Source organism: Mustela putorius, unplaced genomic scaffold (genome assembly GCF_011764305.1).
Source record: "Mustela putorius furo isolate JIRA1106 unplaced genomic scaffold, ASM1176430v1.1 tig00000640_pilon_pilon_pilon, whole genome shotgun sequence".
Lineage (NCBI taxonomy): Eukaryota > Metazoa > Chordata > Mammalia > Carnivora > Mustelidae > Mustela > Mustela putorius.
The window spans coordinates 6820757-6843632 of NW_025421432.1; the positions used below are offsets into that span (position 1 = coordinate 6820757).

Here is a 22876-nt window from a genome sequence, read left to right on the forward strand (position 1 = left end):
CACTGAGAATGATATTTGCTGTGGGTTTTTCATAGATGGATTTTATGAAGTTGAGGCAAGTTCCCTCTATCCCTATACTTTGAAGAGTTTTAATCATGAAAGGATGCTGTATTTTGTCAAATGCTTTTTCTGCATCAATTGAGAGGACCATGTGGTCCTTCTCTCTTCTCTTATTGATTTGTTCTATTACATCGATTGATTTGTGAATGTTAAACCACCCTTGCATCCCATGGATAAATCCCACCTGGTCATAGTGGATAATCTTTTTAATGTACTGTTGGATCCTATTAGCTAGGATCTTGTTGAGAATCTTAGCATCCATATTCATTAGGGATATTGGTCTGAAAGTCTCCTTTCTGATGGGGTCTTTGCCTGGTTTGGGGATAAGGGTGTAATGCTGGCTTCATAGAAAGAGTCTGGAAGTTTTCCTTCTCTTTCTTTCTTTCTTTCTTTTTTTAACAGCTTCAGGAGAATAAGGATTATTTCTTTTTCGATTGTTTGGTAGAATTCTCCAGGGAATCCATCAGGTCCTGGGTTCTTGATTTTTTGGGAAGTTTTGGATCACTGCTTTAATCTCGTTACTAGGTATTGGTCTATCAGGTTGTCAATTTCTTCCTGTTTCAGTTTTGGAAGTTTATAGGTTTCCAGGAATGCATCCATTTCATCTAATGTGCTTAATTTATTGGCATGTAACTGTTGATAATAATTTCTGATGATTGTTTCTATTTCCTTGGTGTTAGTTATGATCTCTCCCTTTTCATTCATAAGTTTATTAATTTGGGTCCTCTCTGTTTTCTTTTGGATTAGTTTGGCCAATGGTTTATCACTCTTATGGATTCTTTCAAAGAATCAGCTTCTAGTTTCGTTGATGTATTCTACTGTATCTCTAGTTTCTATCTCATTGATCTCTACTGTAACCTTGATTATTTCCCTTCTTGTGTGTGGGGTTGGCTTAATTTGTTGTTGATTTTCCAGTTCTTTAAGGTGTAAAGAGAGCTGGTGTATTTGGGATTTTTCAGTTTTTTTTTGAGTGAGGCTTAGATTGACATGTATTTCCCCCTTAGGACCGCCTTTGCCATATCCCATAGGTTTTGGACCCATGTGTCTTCATTCTCATTGGTTTCCATGAATTGTTTGAGTTCTTTTTAGTTTCCTGGTTGATCAAAACATTTTTTGGCAGGATGGTCTTTAGCTTCCAAGTGTTTGAATTCCTTCCAAACTTCTTCTTGTGGTTGAGTTCCAGTTTCAAAGCATCGTGGTCTGAGAATATGCAGGGAAGAATCTCAATCTTTTGGTATCAGTTGAGACCTGATTTGTGACCTGGAATGTATTCTATTCTGGAGAAAGTTCCATGTGCACTCGAGAAGAATGAGTATTCTGTTGTTTTAGGGTGGAATGTTTTGTATATATCTATGAGGTCCATCTGGTCCAATGTGTTATTCAAAGCTCTTGTTTCTTTATTGACTCTTCTGCTCAGATGATCTGTCTGTTATTGAGAGTGGCACGTTAAGATCCCTCACAATTAATGTATTCATATCAATATAACTCTTTTAAAAAAATTTTATTTATTTATTTGTCAGACGGAGATCACAAGTGGGCAGAGAGAGAGAGGAGGAAGCAGACTCCCTGCTGAGCAGAGACCCCCCCCCCACCATGCAGGGCTCGATCCCAAGACCCTGGGATCATGACCTGAGCCAAAGGCAGAGGCTTAACCAACTGAGCCACTCAGGTGCCCCATCAATATAACTCTTTATTTTTGATTAACAGTTGGCTTATGTAGTTGGCTACTCCCATATTGGGGGCATAGATATTTACAATTGTTAGATCTTCTTGGTGGATAGACCCTTTAAGAATGATGTAGTGTCCTTCTGTATCTCTGACTACAGTCTTTGGCTTAAAATCTAATTTATCTGATATGAGAATCACTACCCAGCTTTCTTCTGAGGCCCGTTGGCATGAAAGATGGATCTCCATTCCTTCACTTTCAGTCTGGATGTATCTTTAGGTTCAAAATGTATCTCTTGTAGACAGCCTATGGATGGGTCCTGTCGTTTTATCCAGTCTGCAATCCTGTGCCCTTTTATGGGAGCATATAGGCCATTCATTTTGAGAGTGATTATTCAAAGATAAGATTTTATTGACATCATGCTGTCTGTGAAGTCCTTGTTTCTATAGATTGTCTCTGTGAATTTCTATTCTATGTCACTCTTGGGTTCTTTCTTCTTTTATAGAACCCCCCTTAATATTTCTTGTAGTGCCGGCTTGCTTGGTGGTCACATACTCTTTTAAACCTTGCCAGTTCTGGAAGCCCTTAATCTCTCCAATCATTCTGAATGTGAGCCTTGCTGGATAAAGTATTCTTGGCTGCATGTTCTTCTCATTTAGTGCCCTGATTATGTCTTGCCAGCCCTTTCTAGCTTGCCAGGTTTCTGTGGACAGGTCTGGCATCATTCTGATGGACCTTCCTCTGTATATAAGGAATCTCTTTCCCTTAAGGTGTCCTTAGGACCTCTTGTCTAAAATTATGATTTGTGAATTTCCACAATTAAGTGTCTGGAGATCTTTCGAGATTCATTGATCTTGCAGGGTGTCCTTTCTGCCTGTAGGACATGAACACTTGTTTCATTCCTCAGATTGGGGAAATCTTCATCCAGAATTTATTCAACTATAATCTTCTATTCTTCTTTCTCCACCCCCTGGGGGGTTGCAGTAATTCGACGTTGGAACGTTTCATGGCATCATTTATTTCCCTAATTCTGTTTTCATGGCTTCTAAGCTGTTTGTTCCAGGTCCTCCTGATCCTTCTTTTGTATCAGTCTGTTTTCTAGATCACTAATTCTATCTTCTGCCTTGGTTACCCTAGCTGTTAAGAGTATTTAGATTATATTGGATCTCATTGATAGCATTTTTAACTTCTGCCAGATTGGCTCTCACTTCCACCCTTAGAGATTCTATATTGCCACTAATAGTTTTCTCCAACCTAGCCATTGCCTGGGTAATTATTACCCTGAATTCACTTTCATAAGTCCCTATGTATATACTGTTTACATCTATATCCAATAATTCTGTGGCAGAGGGCATGGTCTCTGAATTTTTCCTCTGTTGGGTGTTCCTCCTCCTAGTCATTCTGGTGAGATGTGGTTGAGGGGGATATATAGCTGAATTTATCAACCACGATCCAGCTGAATATATCAACCACGATCCAGGCAAGGTGTATCCAGAATTCCCGTTCTCGTCTCCCTGTGCCCCCACTTCCTGACTTTCTTGGAGAACTTCAGTTTTGTTCCAGATCCTATTCTCACTCCCCTGCCTTGGCAGCAAAGGCACGCTTTTACCACCCTCCTCTCCAATCTTTAATTGTTCTCTCCCTATTTGCTTTAAATTTTCTTTCCCTCTCCCCTCAAACTTCATTGGTCTCCTTTATTTAAAAGAAAAAGAAGTTGATAAAACAAGTCTTTATCTTGATTCTACCTTGGCCTGTATCTATTTCTCTTTTCTTCTGTCATCTAATTTCTAGTTTTTCTATTGCCTTATCAGTCATTCATTTTTTGCATTTCCTTATCACCCACTCTATATTCTAAAATTTCATCACCTTTAATCTCAAGAACTTCACTCTTGACAGGCATCAATGATTTCCTAATCACCACATCTGATGGCTTTTGCACTATGGCTCTACACCATTAATAACTCTCTCAAGGTCTACACTTATTAGGTTTAACTGTGTGCCAAACAGGAGGCACTAAACACACAAAAATGAAATAAGTAGAGTTCCTGACATTAAGAAGCTAATATTCCAGTTGGGGATGCAGATGATCAACACTCACAATATGGTGTGAAATAAAGAGCTGAACTATGTATAAGACAGGGAACTAATAGAAACAGAGAATCTTTGTTCAATAAAGAAAGATGCTTCTGAAAAAAAGATAATGTGTGAACAAAGTTTTAAGCATGAACAGAAATTCACTGAGCACATAAGCTGAGAGAGAGGGGAGAGCTCCTAGACAAGGAAACAATGGTTATGAAAGAACATATATAGGGAAAAACACTGTGTTCCAGAAAACTAGTAGTTCGGTGTCAAAAACATAACTTGTAAAAGTACTTAGAGCATCACAGGAGATGACATGAGGTAAGTGGGGCCTAATCATGAAAGAAATTTGACTTTTACTCTTTAAGTGACTAGCAGCTGTTGATGGGTTTGAAGCAGGGTGTCACATGGTCAGGTTCATGTATAGAATAATCACTACAGTGGTAGTAAGGAGGAGGTAATATGGGGGATAGGGACAGGAGTAATGGCTACACACAATACACATAATAAAGAATAAAATGAAAACACTGTCAATAGGAATAAATATATATTCATAATTATAATCAAGATGCAGGAAGGAGAGGAAGAGATATAATTCAAATGTAATTTTTTTTTTAATTTTAAAGGAAGACAAAAATATTCTTTGCAAAAATAAATAAAAGTTAAAAATTACTTATTTCTATGTTAACCTACCTAACACACTGCTATACTGGATTTTCAAATGCTTCAGAGGAAGAGGGCAAAGGACATGAAAGATGGGGAAAAAGTAAAATAAATTATTACCACAGCTAAATATTCAAATTTTCTATAAAAATTAACATAATCATCTCTCATTAGTAAAAACAGTAAAAAGTAAACTGATCATGATTACTTATAGTTAGTATTAATAAATAACTAAGAGCGGGGTGCCTGGGTGGCTCAGTGGGTTAAGCCTCTGCCTTTGGCTCAGGTCATGATCCCAGGGTCCTGAGATCAAGCCCCACATGGGGCTCTCTCCTCAGCAGGGAGCCTGCTTCCTCCTCTCTCTCTCTCTCTGCCTGTCTCTCTGCCTACTTCTGATTTCTGTCAAATAAATAAATAAAATCTGTAAAAAAATAAAAAAAAGGAAAAAAAAATCAGATAATTTTATAGAAGTCATTCAAAGCTGTTAATGACATTTGGGTGTTCTTTGATTATGTCTCTCTACACAAGTACAATCTAAAAAACTTCAAAATTAGACCTCATTCCTGTCCTAGGAGAGGATCACAAAAGAGAGTAAGTCAAAAGACATAAGCTCTTATTATTATTATTATTTTTAGTATTATGTGCTGCCGAAGCAAGCACATAAGTTCTTATTTTTGAAGAAGAAGATGAACAAATCAGGAGCTGGTTTTGCCTACTGTTAAAGGTATGGAAGTCAAGTGGCTAAAAGAGAACTACAAAGGATTCTGGGCCAGATTCACATATTATTTGAAAGAAACTTAGGATACCTTATCCTATTTTTCTTATCTGTACAATAAGAAAGGATGGGAACTTCCAGAGCTCATCCATGGTCCAGGAAGAGCCATTCTCAGCTACATCATCCCAAGGAACATAATAAGCCAAGGATTATGAGAAAATAATTTGCACTGGGAAGAGAAAGGGATGGGTACTGAATGATTTTCTCTCTTTTAGTTATAATTTTCCTATTTGGTTCATGCTTGTCTTTTTCTTTTTTAAGTGCCGGGGGGAAAGAGGCTTGATTAAATAAAATTATGCAAGTGGACTAAGGAAGGATGACAGGATGAAGTCATCTGGAAGTCATTCTGCACGTACCAGTACCACCACCCAAGAAAAACAGCTAATAGTACAAGGTTTAAGGACCACGTAAACTTACCTCTAAATGTTCCAATTTATTTGTTCTTTGAACCAGCATATTATCTTTTTGTAAGATATCTCTGTACTTTGCAGTCAACTCATTGTATTGTTTATTGGCCAATTCTAGTTCAGACAAAGAAACACTATTATCTATAACTTTTTGGAGAGCTGCAATCTTGAAAATGGCCATCTCCTGTGTAAATAAGGATACACTGAGTTAAGTTAGTGTATTTTTTTCTGGTGAAGCATAAGACAATACAGCTAAAAGGAATACAGATTTTAAAATCTTTTTTTTTTAAAGATTTCTCATGTATTAAAAAATTATAATAATTATTTTGTTTCCTATAAGAAATAATATTATTTAGAGATTTTAAATAATAAAAATAAAGGGAATTCTTTCATAACTATCACAATAAAACAAAATTAAATTAATTCCAGAAAAACACCATACAAAGGAGCAAGAAAATATATCACTCAGAATATATCCCTGGATGGCTTCTCTATATTTTGTAAGATTAAAAAAAACTTGCCTTTAGTTAGCTGAGTGGCAAAATTAGCATCACCACATTATGATAGCTATTTCTCCTTATTACAGTTACACAAAGTAGCTTTGTAATAAAAGAAAACCTTTTGTTCACATGAAGCAAACAATACCTGAGGACAAAAAAATTTCTCTCTATCATAGCTATCTCTAATAAATAATATGAAAGACTTTCAGTTACTTGTTTCATGTTCTGCTCAGCTATACAACTATAAAAAGACACAACACCAAGACACTATATTAACACTAAGAAGAAGTAATCTGAACTTTTATTTCTCTCTAAAGTAAGTTGATGAAATAGTGTAAGGAATAACCAAATTTATAAGTGACGAAGATAAAGAATTTACTGTTGGGGCGCCTGGGTGGCTCAGTTGGTTAAGCAACTGCCTTCGGCTCAGGTCATGATCCTGGAGTCCTGGGATCGAGTCCCACATCAGGCTCCCAGCTCCATGGGGAATCTGCTTCTCCCTCTGACCTCCCCCTCATGCTCTCTCACTCTGTCTCTCTTTCTCTCTCTCACAAATAAATAAAATCTTAAAAAAAAAAAAAAGAATTTACTGTTAAAATTTCTTCTGAAGTACAATAATGAGCGAAAAATATTCATTAATTGCGCTTCACATCTCATTTTTACAGCTTTTCTTTTCCACCTACGTAAGTACACATTATTCTACCATACCCTTGGAGTTTGGCTTCACAATTTATTTGGATGGGGAGAAGTTTCCTATTTCCAATTCCCTAAAAATACCCAATTTTTGGCTTTCCAGTGGTCATGTACCAGGCCCCAAACACAGGTTGAACAATCAGGTTAAGGAGAAGAGCATTCTAGTTCTTTTTTCCCTTCTACCCCATGCACTAGCTATATGTGCAATACTCCAAGAAAAACACAAAAATAAAAACAAGAACACTTTTGAAGACTCAAAGTTTCCTTATTACATGTCCAAATAAAAATAGCTTTCATTATTCAGTAAGTTCCTTTCTGCATCAGGGGTCAGCTTTAAGATCACATGGAAAATGTTTGTTAGCATTACTATTTTTAAAAGTGAATAGTAAGGAACTCAGCTTCATTTTAATTCTATTTTGAATTCTTTTTTGTTTACATGATCCTATATAAATTTGGACATGTAAACTCAAAATGTACATGCTTAAAATAGGCTAAACAAGATGTAACGCAGGTGTAAAAGAGTATACAGTGTATGCAATCATTAAAAGGATAATCAGTTACATAGAGCAGGGAGGGCAGAATGGAGTCAAAGGTATAGAGAAGTAAGATTTCTCTGACTATATGTTTGAAACATGCAAATGTTTTATATATTCAAATCAATTAAAAAAAGAAAACAAAAGTAACATCTGAGTTTGAAGACAAATGCAAAACAAATGAGCCTAACTTATATAGCAAATTTATAGCATAACCACACAAAGAAAATTATTTCAAGTTACTGTAGAATAGATTACCTTGACTATACATCCTATTGAAAGATATTCTAAAGAATATAAGAACTATATAGAAATTTTAAACTAAATTTGGTAGCACTGCTGCTGCTGTTGTTAATACCAATGCAAGATTATCTTCAAATTAATGTGTGAATATTATAGGATAGAGCAATTATTTTAATGTTAATAACAGATTTCCATGTAAGAAAAAGAAAATACGAGTACTAAATCAAAGTTAGTAACAACTCCATACCACTTCCTAACCCTATTATATTAAATCTGAATTGGAGATAACAATATGAACTCATGGTTTAAATATACATGTTTTACTAATTTGTCCACTGAAGGGGACCAAGTAGCAATGAAACTTCAAGAACAGTAATATCTAGTGACCAGTTTTTGGTATCTAAATGCCTTTCCCACTAAAAAGAACCAGGGTTCTTTAGCATAACGGTTGATTTCAAATCTGGATAAAAGCATATAAGTTAAATCCTGAATATCTTGTGCCAGAAAACAAACCAACATTTGAAGCTTGGCTCAAAGACTACTGGATTCTTGTCAAAAGGAAATGAGAGCTGGCTTTACAAAGAGCTCCCACTGGCCACAATGAAGACTAACAAACAACAACTAAGTATGTGAGTCTGTAATGATACTGAAAGAACAGAAAGCTGGGTAAGTCTGGCAAAAGTTGAAGCAGAGTACACCATCTCTGATTTCTGAAGACTATCATTCAAAAGAAAGAATGAAGCTTTCTAGTAGGACTATACTTTAAGATAACTGAATAAATAGCCTGGACTAATGTGGAAAAGCTCTTTATTTTACAAAAGACTATTGGACAATACATGTAGAAAACAACATAATTAGAAAATAATTTTTGCAACTCCTAATGAAATAACTGAGTCAGATAACAACAATCATCAGTGGATCCTAAAGCCTGGCAAACAACTGGTTATTTGCATGGTACCAAAATATCACCAGTTAACTAAGTCACTTATTAATAGAGATATATGACTGTTTGCCCCTTAAGATAATAATCATGCATGAAACATGGGACTATCAAACATTCTACCTCTTAAAGTGATGCAACATAGGGTATTAAAGTACAATGGATTATGGATGGAGTATTCTTTTTATTTTTTTTTTAATTTTTTAATTAACCTAAAATGTATTATTAGCCCCAGGGGTACAGGTCTGTGAATCACCAGGGTTTACACTTCACAGCACTCGCCATAGCAAATACCTTCCCTAATGTCCATAGCACAACCACCCTCTCCCTATCCCCCTCCCCACGGCAATCCTCCATTTGTTTTGTGAGATTAAGGGTTTGTCTCCCTCCCGATCTCATCTTGTTTCATTCATTCCTTTCCTACCCCCCAAATCCCCCATGTTGCCTCTCAACTTTGGATGGAGTATTCTTATCAAAAATGTTTAATCTGGGCGCCTGGGTGGCTCAGTGTGTTAAGCCACTGCCTTCGGCTCAGGTCATGATCTCAGGGTCCTGGGATCAAGTCCCGCATCGGGCTCTCTGCTCGGCAGGGAGCCTGCTTCCCTCTCTCTCTCTCTGCCTGCCTCTCCATCTACTTGTGATTTCTCTCTGTCAAATAAATAAATAAAAAATCTTTAAAAAAAAAAATGTTTAATCTGACATACCCAAGGCTTTAAAGCTTTTAGTAAATACAATGAATAGAGGAATAAGCAAAATTACAAAAAAAAAAAAAAAGTAAATCTTCAACATTTTCACAGAGGAAAAAAAACCCAGGAGCTTCTGTAAATATTAAAGACTTAATGACATATAACATATAAATATAATGCAGAGTCCTTGACTGGATCCTGGAACAACTGAGGAAATGTGAATATGGCCTGGACATTAGATAATGTAAGGCAATTATTGTCCCTTTTGTTAAATGTGATAAAGTTAGTGATATGTAAACAAAAAAAGGCATTTTTAGAAATGCACACTAAAATACTAAGGGAAGAAATGTCTGCAATTTATTCCTATAAGGAACAGATGAAGCAATAATGCACAATGTTAATAAATGTTACGTATTAATCCAGGAGATGGCTGTTCATTATATTATTCTCTCATACTTCAAAGTTATTATAGAGCCAAAAAAAAAATCAGATGTACCTTAAATCGTTGCAAACGTCCAATTTTTTCACCAACTTCAGCTTCCATTGCTATCAATTCATTCTTCTGTTTCCCATTTTCTTTCCTAAGCTGTCGCTCCATTTCTACTAAAGTAGTATACTGTCTTATGAGTGACTTTTCATTCACTTGCAGGACTGTGATTTTTCTACTATTTTCTGAAAGTGTTTTTTTCATTTCATCTGAATCCATCTGAAGAGCACTGAGCAAATTCTGCACAAAGACACATTTATATTACTTGTTGAATGTAGCTATCTTAGTTGGTACAATATTGTACACTGATTTTAAAAGAGTTTTACTTACATTATATTCTTTTACTTTTATAGCATCTTGTTGGATTTGATCCTCTAGTTTTTTCTTTTCCTCTTTTACTGTTTCAGATTCTATCTTCCAGGCCTCCTTTTCACTTCCAAAAAAATAAAAATGACAATATAATAAAACCTAATAAAATATTTACTACAGGAAAACAAGAGGCATCACAGCTCCTGGTATCTGGTAAGAGAGTATCTCAAAATTCCATTTGACAAGGATTTAGCCTGTAAGTTCTATTTTTATTAAATAAATGCAATGTATAGATATTATTTTATCTATCAAGTTACTTTCATTATTCCATGAGTCACAACTCTACAACTGTTAAAATATAACAAATGAAGGTGAATCTTACAACATTTTATTAAAAACAGAAAACAAACAGGAAAATAATCAACACTCCAAACTAATTCTGGAAATCAGTTCTCAATATTCTGACCCTACTCTTAAAACTTGAGGGTTAACCAGTTGCAAAATACTTAGAATATAAACAACAGTAGTAATCATTTGATTTAAAGTAAAGTGTGTAAGACACTGTTGCTTACCTGAGAGACATTCTATAGTCACCTGCAATCTGGCTGGTATAAACAAATTACAGAGCCACCACTCTCTTTGCCACTGAATGGTTGAGACTTGAACGTATGACTTGGACAGCTCATTAACCCAATTCTGGCTAATGTGATCGGAGTCAAAGTCTGCTATGTTAGAAGGTTCTGGAAAATTTTTTAAACTAAAAATAGAAAGTTGTGTGGGAAAAAAAATATGTCTCTTCTCCAGTGGGCATGGTTTCCTCTTCCTTGAACTCCTACATCTATTTTATAAACTGTAATAGAAGATAATGACAACCCTTAAATGTGCCCTACCCTATAATTAGCTTTGGGTTTCTTGTTAAATCACATAACAATTACACTTCGTATTTAAATCACCGTTGATCTGGTATTCTAACGACTTCTAAGAAAATTATTTGATTGATATAGATGAAATAGCAGAGATAAAGAGAAACATACTAGTTACCAATGAAAATATATCAATAATGATGACAGTAATGATGAAGAATGATTATAGCAGCTGACATTTACAAAATGTTCATGTGCCAGGACATTTGCAAAATATTCATATCTGAGCATTTTCATGTAACAATTCAATTAGATTTTGTAATAACCCTATAAAAAAGGCATTACTATCTCAGAAATTCATAGATAAGGAAACTAAGACATAAAATAGAAGGGAAGAGGCACGAGGGAAGGATAAAACAAAGTACTTTTTTACATTTCTTTCATTATTACTAAGAATATGCTGCAATTACATTACAAAAGTTTTGCTAACACTTATACCTTAGATATTCTTTATATAATAAGCTTTGCTGATGACGAATTACTGCAAATTTTCTGTTATAGTCTTCAAGAGAATCTTCTAAGGTCTTTAATTTATTTTCTTTACATTCTAGTTCCTAAAAATTGGTTGAGAAATAAGAATGCAAAAAGAATCAGAATATATTTTAAACTGGAAAGTATAAATTCATACTTTGACAAGATTATAAAAAATATATAAAAGAGAATATAGTTATCCACTTCATTAGCAGCACAGGTAATTTCTATAATATATGGAACATCTTAGTTTAAGGCATATTAAAGGAGGCAATATGTATAAAGAGAAGTAGTATAAAACTGGTAAAATTATTTGTACCATATTTGATAATTTCAGTATCCACATACATGATCAGATCCAGTGGTTATGAACTTCTTCTAGTCACTCAGCCTCACATACACTTTTGTGAACATACCCATTCGTGCCTCCATTCAAACAACTCTTTGCAATTACTTCATTTCATAGACAAAGAAAGGGACTTAGAAAGATTAACTCAACTTTAAAAAGCTCATAAAACTACACTTGGTAACCACTGCCGAGCACATATGGCAATCCTGGTGTCAGGTGCCTTATACACATGCAAATCCAACACTTAAAGTTAGTCTTGCATGGCTCCAAAGGCCTTGGCTACATCTATCACTCTTAGGGGATTGGAAGTCCAAGTACATGTTTTGTTTTGTTTTGTTTTTTAGTACATGTTTTGCTATGAACAGGTTTTCAGATTCCCAATTGGTGCTCTCTAATCTACCAAAATGCCTTTCATTTTTTTTTATATAAAGGTGAAAAAAAGTAATGTTTATCAAATATAATATACAAATACAAAAACATTTTTCAAATACAAAAACAAGTATTATTTAGTAATCATCACTCAGGTATATTCACAAAGGGATCATCTAGGAGATGGAAACAGTAGTGCTAATAATCAAAAACATATTTTCTTCATTCCAAACACATTTTCGTAATTATATTTCAAATGAATGTGATGTTACGGGCACTCACACTTCAAATGAAATAATGAAAAGTATCTCTCATTAGGCCATTCATAATGACCACAATATAGGCAGCAAAACTGACACACCCAGGGCAAGCACTACCCTTTCTAATTTACTAATGAATTAACCAACACAAGTTGAAAGGGAAGAAAAACATTAAAGACAATTTGATTTAAAAACTTTCTCTTGTAGTTAAAATAAAAAAGGAACAATTTAATCATTTCACTAAAAATTGTAGCAGACTTTATTCACTTGAATTGCTTTTCCAACCAGCACTAAATAAAAGGGCTCCTCTATTTATACATTACCACCTTAGCTACATCATTCTACCTGTTAATCATATATTTCATGACATGTATGTCCACAAAATATGTCAGCATGCTTCTTAATACAGATGAATGGAACAAACTGCTTTCATTCATAATATTCCATTTAATATCAAAATCCAACTGCCATTCTGTCTGCCTGTGCTCGCTCTCTCCCCCCTCTCTCTCTGATAAATTTAAAAATCTTAAAAAAAATCCAATAAAAATATATCTCAATGATAATATTCTAAGAACACTCAAAGGAATATATGAAGAAACATACTATCAATAGCTTTTCTTATTGAGATGCAAAATTTTTACTACCTGTAAGATATGTATTAAGTATTCATTTTGAGAATTAATAATATTGGCACTAGATGGTGCTATCCCATCAGGTAAGTCCACTCCTTTAAAAACAACATTTGATCCTTCTGATTGCCGTAAAAGAATGATCTCTTTTTCAAGATGATCTACCTGGAAACAAACAGTTCAAAAATGAGAGTCACATCTCTCAAAACCAAAGCCAAATTTAAGAGCTAGTAACTTTTTCTTCCTACTGAGTATTTTCAAAAAGTAAATGTATGAATGCCCTACCACCAGACATCAATTAAACTATACTTTAAATTTTATTTAGAACTACCTATGTATAGACTTAGAATTTTTGTATTCTTTTATATTATAAAAGGTACTTATTTCCCACTTATTTAGGAAAAATCCAAAAAGGAGTTTTCTTAATGTTGAATTAATTCAAGAAGAATTTTCTCAGTCTTTTAAAAAAAATTAAAAGTTTCATATTAAGACTATGTTCAGAATGTTTAGCATTTTCTATTATTTATTTATATTCTCACCTTTAAATTTGCTTTTGCCAACTGCTGAGAATAACTGATCGCCTCCTTCCGAGATTCCCTGAGCTCCTGCCTTAATTCTTCATTTCTTCCAGTAAGTTGGTCAACTTGGGCTTTCAAATGCAGATTAGCATCAAAGATTCCTTCTGCATTCTTCGATTCTATAGCCTAATAAATTTAGATTATATTGAAAAAGTGTAAAGCAAAATACTAAAATCATAATAAGAAAAAAAACTACCTTTTAAATAAAATTCACATTTAGGCATTTTACTCTTCACTGACAGGCATAATTACAAAATATGCCAAAACTATTTCTTATTTGTGAATCTAAATTCATAAAACTCTAGATTAATTTACATCAGTATTCCAAGCATAGTAATTACCTCGCTATAACATTTAACATTTAGCTAATTTTAGTAGACTGCTGGACTAGAAAAACAACTGGAAGGCAGTAAGAGGATTAGGGTTCAAATCTTAACCAATCTCTTACTAGCTCAGCAAGTGACTTAAATTCTTTAAACCTTAGTTTCCTTATCTCTAAAGAAGAGGAAATAATGTCACATCTGCCCACTTTAGAAAGTTTTTATACAGTCAAAATGAGATAATTTATATGCAGATACTTTGAAACTATGCAGCACCCATATTTAAAGCACGATCAGAGGACTGAAATAGTTACTACATTTAATTAATTCTTCATTGCTTCCTCTCCACACAGTTGAAGCATATATGACAAAAAGGCAACATATGGTAACAAAGTATTATCCAAAACGGCTGGATAAGCAAAAATAGTATGTCAAATATTAAAATATTATCAAAAATGCTTCATTCATCCTAATTTGCCAATAATGGCATACATAAATATACATACACCCCAGTACACACCGACAGAGTACATACATATAAATATATATGCATTTTAAAGAAATTATATATAATAAAGCTGCTAACTGCAAAGTAAAGAAAGCTTCAGAAAACAAGGCAAAGACAAAGAAGGTTAGTGATCCAGTCAACTTGAGGCAGAAGTTTTATGGAAGTAAGCTTTAACCCTCAGGAGACTGAGGCAGGGATCATATGGAATAAGAAGTTACACTAATTCAAAGGGGATACCAGGAAGACAGAAGTAAGTAGAAGGAGGTACTGTGACAGACATCAAGGTAGCCTCGTCAGCTGTCTTGCTGAGAACAAGCACCATGGTGTCTATGTGCCCTTTTCTTAAAATGAGATTAAAGGGTGATTAGAGGTACTGAAAAATAACCTGTGGCGACAGAAAGTGAAATGAAGTACATAATCAAGAAATATCTCAACTAAAGTGTCACTGATTCTGAAGATTTCTTACAGCAGGAATTGTTAGGTCATTTGTGAGTTACAGACAGGGCATATCAATCAGAAAAGAAGGACAACCCAGGATAGAAGCAGATGAAATCTCTGCAAACAGTGGTCCTGGCAAGACCAGAAACTGTCAACTGAAACAGAAGAAGTTAGAATTTCCTGCTCTATCTGTTCTGTTTGGATTTGGTCACTAAGTGGAGATTCCCTTGGAAAATAGTTTGAGTTAGACACACTATCAATAGTGAGTAGCATCATAGATGAAAGATGTTCACAGAAAAAGCATGAAGAATCATTTTAGACACTCAAAATAACAGAGGCAAACAAAGTCACCAACAGGAGAAGGAACATAAAAATGAGTAACATATAAAGAGAATTAAATGGTTCTTATAAATTTGTCAAAATGATCTTCCTGCTTCAGAAGTTTTGAACATACCAGTATCACTCTTCTTCTCTGCTACAATACAGTGCTGCTAAGAACAAGTGTTCAACTACTGACTAATTCACCATAAAAAAAGCAATTCAACAAATAACATTTTCTTGGGAAGCACAAACTTGGGAAGCAATAATATATATTAAGTATGTTCAGATTATGTAAACAATTTATTTAAATATTAATAATTTAAAATGCATATATTATTCAAGTTTATGTAATACTCAATAGTGTAGAATGCTCAAATCTCTATATAGTAGATGTAAATAGACTATTATTTGATGGCTAATATTTTTCCTGTAGCAATGCTTAAGCATTCCTTAAGCAATGCTTAAGGAATTTATAATATTCCTACTACATCCTGTTACACTTCTAGGTTTCTGGCATAAGGTCCTACCAGACTACCTTCCCACACTTAACAAGGTTCTAGAAAATAAACAAAAGAAAGTAGATTTTGGAGAGGACTTAAAACTTGGAAGACAGAACCACTGATGAGTGCATTTTGCAGGGGGGAGGGTAGTGCTATGGGGAAGGGACAGGCTACAGTTGCAGTGACCTGTCATCTTTCTGGCCAAGAAAACCAGAGACAGAGCCCAAAGTCTGGAAAGTAAGACAGGAATTCCAGAAAAAAAATAACCAGCAAAAAGGAACTCCAAATTCTGATAAAAACTCTACCAGGCTGACCTTTTAAATGGAAGACTTGAGAAGTTAGAGGAAAGTATCAGTGATCTTAAAAAAGATAAATAGCAATTATCCAATCAGGAGGAGAAAATATAAAAAAAATTAGGGGGAAAATGAAAAAAGCCTCAAAAACCTGTGGACACTATCAAAAGATCTAACATTTGTCACTGGAGTCCCAGAGACAATGGGACAAAAAAAATAACTGAAGAACTAAAAAAGAGGAAACTTTTCAACTGTAGTGAATAACACAAGTAAACAGACTGAAGAAACTCAGCAAACCCCAAACAACATACACGCATACAAATATATGCGTGCACACACATACCTACACACACACCAATGCACACTATAGTGAAACCGGTGAAAACCAAGTAACAGAGGAAGTTCTGAAAGCCTGAGAAATTGACATGTAACAAACAGGGGAACAGTGAACAGTGACTCAAATAACTATAAATGTCTCATCAGAAACAATGAAGGCCAGAGAACAGCTGAACAACATCTTTAAAGCAGGAAACAACAAAATAAAACCTATGTGGAAAAAACTTACATTAACTAGTCTTTCAAGACTAGGGATGATTAGAGATGTTTCTCCTCCTTTAACATCAGGATCTTTTTGCATTTCCTTAATAGCTTGCAATATTTCTTTCATACCTTCTTCCAGCTGCTTATTTTCTTCAGCTAATTCTTTTACTAAAATGACATATTTTTCTCATTCAGTAAGTACCTTCTTCACAACTTACACTACTCTATACAAATAACAAATATATCACATATAGAAAAAATACCCACTTGGAAAGGCCAAAGTAAATAAATGTACAAAATAATCACCTATAAATCCAATGTGTGAATAGTTGAATTCAATGATACACCTATTTAAATCATGTGCATATATGTTTCACTGTTGAAAGAAATCATAAACATACTTTGTCTTCACTTCATTAAACATCTTTTAAAATCATTTTTTAACTCCCAAGTTCATTAAACAAATAAGAAAAACTGACTCATTTATCACCACAAAAAATCTCCATTATAACTTTGACAATGAATATATCAAGGCAAACCAAATACATGAATGAGAGACACTGAAGCTAATATATTATGGAGGTAATTAAAGTTAAAACAGACTAGAAAACAAGAATGTTTTAAAGTCCTTTTAGATCCATAATTTTCGGTATACGATAAATAAGTACAGAAAAATAAGAAACAATAAAAACTTACATTTATTCTGAAATTTGGTTATTATTGTTCTACCTCTTTCTAAATCTCTTTCCTTTTCAATTAGTTCTCTTGAAAGAAATTCATTCTGTACAGAACACAAAGAATAAAATTGATTTTTTTAAACAAAATATCACTATAGTTTTCAAGTTAAAAAATTTTGACTAATTGAGGTATAATACACCAGAGATAAGCTATTACAGTAGTAATAACAATAAAACCCAAAAGGTAGAACAGCTGGTGGTCTTGCTCCCACTTTCTCCCTTTACCCACTCCCACAGCAAAAGGCAAAGAAATATAATGAAAGTTTTTGTCTTTAGTACCACAATCATCTCTTTTAATAGTCTGCCTTTATACTACCTGTTCTGCCTGGGTTCTATGACGTTCAAGCTCTATTTCTGCACTTCTATTCTGTGCTTCCTTGACCAATAAATCCTGTGCTATGACTTCATTCTAAAGGAATAATTAATAAATTAGGCAAGTCAATGATTTCATGTCAAACTCGCTGCATTTTTAAATTTTTAAAAAATGTGTATAAATTTATGTTATGTGCAAGCATAAGAAAATTTTTATTACAACTATTGCTTAGAGAACTTTGTTAGAAAAAAAAAAAAGAGTTAATAATAAAGGTGATCTCAGTAACAGAATCTGGAGGAAAGCTCACCTGAGATCTAAGAAATACTAGTTCTCTCCGTAGCTGTTCTATAAGATTTTCAAGTGGATCTACCTGAGATGATTTTGATTGTGTAGTAATAGGCACATGGTCCAGAAGATTAACATCAAGTTTACTTTTCAAAATCTCTGTCTGTAAAGGCACTTCACTCTTTCTTAGATCTTCTTTCAAACTGGTATCAGCATATTTTATCTGGTTATGAACCTGTTCATCTTCTGATGTTGCTACTTGTGATTCATCCATGTCAGCTCTATTATCACGAATTTGTTCACAAAATATTGCAGATTTCTGCCTAAGTGATAACTTCTGGATTAAGTCTGAAGCTGTTGATAAGGCCTGTAAAGATGAACTGCTTTTCTGTGTGAAACTAGTCTTCTCAAGTGCCTGACAGCTTCTTGACACTTTCTTCATAGAGTAGTCAGAAAGAGAGTATAAGTAGTCATCTATTTCTTCATGCCTCTCCCTATTAAAGCTATTGACTAATGATTCTAGATTTCTTAGAGATTGTAGACATGGTGCTTTAAAAATCTCCTTTATTGTAATGGTTTCTGGAGGTGAATTATTATCTTTTACTTGTACAGATGAAGAAGGTTTAGTTAGAGAGACAAAAGGATCCACTTCACTTTCTACACTATGTTGAAATTCAGATAACATTCTTGATAATGATCCTATGGTGACATTCTCCTCTGGTTCATTCTGATATGACTGTGGAAAACCAAATGATGGTCTCCTATGTGGCAGCTCTATTTTATCTTAACTCTTAATCTGTATTTAGAGTAAATAAAGTCTCATTAATCAATCTTTGGATCAACAGGTTATTTAAACTTAAAAAAAAAGTTATTTAACAACTATAAAAAGAAGCAATGTCCAAAATCAAGTAACTGGGGAAGAAATGAAAGCACTTATAGTAACATTTTTCTTCTCTTTGCCATAACAATACTGTTTACCTTTGATTGAGCTTCACTCATTGTTTTGAGGCTTGCAAAATCCAATTTCCTTTCTCCTATTCTATTTTCTTGAGAAAAGTTTTCAGTTAGGTTCAGGTCCTCAACAGTTAATCCTATATATAAAAGAATTAATAATTAGAAAGATAAAATAACTCTCTCATTATTCTAATTCTTAGAAAGTAAAATCAAGAGCTTTTAAAAAATATTTTATTCATATATTTGTCAAAGAGAGAAAGTGAGTGAGCACAGAAGCAGCGGGAGCAGCAGGCAGAGGGTGAAGCAGACTCCCTGATGAGCAAGGAGCCCAATGCAGGACTCGATCCCAGGACCCTGGGATCATGACCCAAGCTGAAGGCAGACACCCAACCGGCTGAGCCACCCAAGCATCCCAGGAAAATCAAGTTTTAACTCAAACAAAAGGTAGAATATTTCCAAAATCCTTGATCCACATGTAGCCTATACAACCTCCTGATTTAGCTCACTTTTAATATTAATAATATGAGAAATTAATATGACTTTTATCTTCTCTTTAATTCTTTACACATTCTATACTTTAATATAGTAAGTACTGAAGTAGTTTAGAGACATATAAAATAGGTAAGAATCATGAATGAGTAAACTGGTTAATACATTAATAATTTAGGAAGTTTTGCCATCCTAGAAATTTTTTGATATATTATAGAGACTGTGATGATTTAAAAAAAATCAAAATAAGCAAACCAAAAAAAAGAACAAAGCAACAAACAAAAAGCCCTTCATTATTCAAATACTTGTGGACTTGGGTGAAGCTAAAAAAAATTCCTTCTCGGGTGCCTGGGTGGCTCAGTGGGTTAAGCCTCTGCCTTCGGCTCAGGTCATGATCTCAGGGTCCTGGGATGGAGTCCCACATTGGGCTCTCTGCTTGGCAGGGAGTCTGCTTCCTCCTCTCTCTCTCTGCCTGCCTCTCTGCCTACTTGGGATCTTGCTCTGTCAAATAAATAAATAAAATCTTAAAAAAAAAAAAAAAAGAAAAGAAATGATTCCTTAAAAAAAAAATTCCTTCTCTATGGTCTTCTTAGAAAAAGGCACTACAATTGCTATTACAAAACTTAACCAACTGTTCCCTTGATATCAAATAAGATAAGTTGCGTTAAAAGACTATACTGTAAAGTTTTCAAAAGTCGATGATTCTGAAGTTTTGTTCAATTATTTCATTGTGTTTTTTCTGTTTTTGCCTGTTTCAGACTAAGGACAGAAATCAATGATAATTAAATACTCTTCATCAGGCCATTATTTCATTTATTAAGCTTGCAGCAGAATCATTATAATATATATAAAATACAAAAAATTTCAGCTCCAGACAATTCATTTTCCAATGATTCTTTCAAGAATTTGGAATAACCGCACATACCTGAAGCTGCAGCTCTTTTTCCTCTTTCTTGAGCCATCTGGCGAATTTTTTTTTTCAGATCCAGTCGTTCTTCCTCTAGACTTTCAATCTATAAATTACAAATTATTAGTATTTCTTTTGGTTCAACCAGAAAATAACTAATTGACTATCACACTTGCCTCTTTCAAAAGAATCTGGTTTTCAGCTCTGTACTGCTGCTGTTTTAGGCTTTTACTATTTCTAAATTCAGTTAAATCAATCATTGTCTTCGGTTCGAGGCCTAAAATAAGAAGCAATATAATTAAAAACTTACCAACATTCAAATGAGCTATAAAAATTCACAAAGCAATTGGTTATCATCAACCAAATGGTTACAATTTATTCAGCTCACATCACTCAAGAATGAGGTACTATTTGTGCAAGAATTTCCAGATATTTGAACTATAACCTTATAAGTCACCATAATTTTATCACAATTATTAATAGAAGTCCTGAAAAAATACATCAGGATCTGTCTTCTTCTCCATGTTAGATTGCCACAAAAGTACTAGAATGTATTAAGTCAAAACAGAAGTTATGGAATAAAAGACTTGTGCTCAATTCCCACTTTCAATTATTAACGAGGTTGTAGGAATAATACTGCATTTCTTTTTCTTTTTTTTTTCTTTGGCTTGTTGTCAAGGTGTTAAAAAATTAATCCATATAAGGTACTTAGTCCAATGCCTGGGACATAGTAGTCATTATTAATATCAGGATCAACTATATTACCACATGAGTCTGATGCCCCCATCGTTCCTCTCTCTTAACTTACTAAGTAGATATGAAGATTGTCTTAAACAAGTATAAGACAAGATGTGGACGCTTTAAAATACAAAAGGGACATCTGGGTGGCTCAGTCAGTTAAGCACCTAACTTCAGTTCAAGTCATGATCTCACGGTCCTGGGATGGAGCCCACATTGGACTCGTGGCTCCGCAGGGAGACTGCTTCTCCCTCTGTCCTTCTCACTGCTGGTGTGTGTGCTCTCTCTCTCTCTCTCTTTCTCTCAAATAAAATCTTTTAAAATAAAATATAGGAAATCTGGTGTTTGTGGGAGCTATCTAATTCGTTCAGTCAGCTTCAGCAACTTCCAGTTTGAAGTCAGCTGTGACCCAGTAGGTAAAGTTGATCAGAAGGTTAACTTGGGGTACTGGCATGATTCTGCATCCTACTGAGATATGTTTTCATGAATAAATCACCTTCATAAAAATTTTATTTTTCCTTCCTATAGAACATAGTTTTCACAAATGATCACTTAATTCTAAGAAAGCATTAATTGGTATTACCAAGTATAATGAAATCAATATTCAGATTTTTATTTTCACTTCAAAGTAGCAATTTAGATTGGACTGTATAACCATCCCTCAGAACTACATACTGCTTAAAATATAACCTATGAGAAATTATACTAGTTACCAAGCATGCTTAGATAAAGTCTTAAGAGGGGCACCTGGGTGGCTCAGTGGGTTAAGCTGCTGCCTTCGGCTCAGGTCATGATCTCAGGGTCCTGGGATCGAGTCCCACATCGGGCTCTCTGCTGAGCAGGGAGCCTGCTTCCTTCTCTCACTCTCTATCTGCCTGCCTCTCTGCCTACTTGTGATCTCTGTCTGTCAAATAAATAAAATCTTTAAAAAAAAAAATTAAAAAAAAAAAAAAAGATAAAGTCTTAAGAAAAACATGAACTGACAATAGGCCTCTGGGGGACTGGACCATACGTCCTTGAAGCCCAGCAGCTGGGGATGCCTGGCTTGCTCAGGGTGAACGCTGCCTGCTTCATTTTTCTGTTATCTCCCCTTCCCCGGAACATCAGCAATTAGTCAGAGAATCCTTTCGTTTGGGCTTAGCTCACTATAGGTCATGTACTACGTAACCAGACATACTTTGCCTTTCTTCTTACATATTTACAAGACTCATGGTCAATGTGTAATCTACTCCAGCTTTGTTGGTTGTTACCCACTTTCTAATAAATAGGAGACTGAGGAGTTGTTCGGGGCGACAGTCTTTTCTACTGTCGTCCCTTGCTACCATTCTCTTGCAGCTGACTTGTTTGTGCCTCATTCTTCTTCCATGTGCTGTCAGGAGGCGGCAGGACTGTCATAATTCACTATGCAAATGAGTTACACTAAATGAACTATTTATTGAAATCAATAAACTCTCAAGCTATATTTACTAATTACTTCTTCGAATCAATAGTAACCTTAAAATACTCAACCAAAGTTAAATTTAAGCAGCATATATCATAAAAGTACTTAACCAGTACTTCCAAATGTCCTCATGAATTCATCTGAGTGAGAGTATTTTGCAAACCAAATGGGTCATACAGACCCTAACTTTGTTGAGGAAAAGGAAGGGGGGAAGTTAACTTCTAATATGTAGTATTAGTTTAGTAGACTTTCAGTTTTTAAACAAGGAATTGTTTTTAAGCAGTTTTTAAACAAGCAATTACTTGAAAAGATGCCAGACTGAATAAAGCAATGCTCCAGGCCAGCCCACCCACATCCCAAACCCATTAAATCCCTAGTCCTACTTCAATCAGAGCAGCTCCACTTTTGTTTTAAATATGCTTACAGAAGGGTTAATTTGGGGGGAAAAAAGTACATTCAGCTATTTAAAAAT

General features: G+C 34.5%; 1 protein-coding gene across 3 annotated transcripts in view; it reads right to left on the reverse strand.

Annotated features, from left to right (window-relative positions):
- The window catches only part of CEP290 (centrosomal protein 290), a 98733-nt gene that overhangs the window by 53697 nt on the left and 22160 nt on the right, over positions 1-22876 (reverse strand). The window contains exons 15-26 of one of the 3 annotated variants that reach the window (XM_045082968.1): positions 20402-20502; positions 20244-20331; positions 18854-18966; positions 17594-17686; positions 17237-17321; positions 16566-16708; positions 13582-13746; positions 13058-13207; positions 11403-11518; positions 10063-10165; positions 9742-9972; positions 5661-5834 (exon numbers count right to left, since the gene is read on the reverse strand). In XM_045082968.1, coding sequence (XP_044938903.1) covers positions 5661-5834; positions 9742-9972; positions 10063-10165; positions 11403-11518; positions 13058-13207; positions 13582-13746; positions 16566-16708; positions 17237-17321; positions 17594-17686; positions 18854-18966; positions 20244-20331; positions 20402-20502 — 1562 coding nt within the window. Of the gene's footprint in view, positions 1-5660; positions 5835-9741; positions 9973-10062; positions 10166-11402; positions 11519-13057; positions 13208-13581; positions 13747-16565; positions 16709-17236; positions 17322-17593; positions 17687-17897; positions 18672-18853; positions 18967-20243; positions 20332-20401; positions 20503-22876 lie in introns of those variants that run through there. The other 2 variants (XM_004748575.3, XM_045082970.1) reach the window with 2 other exon arrangements.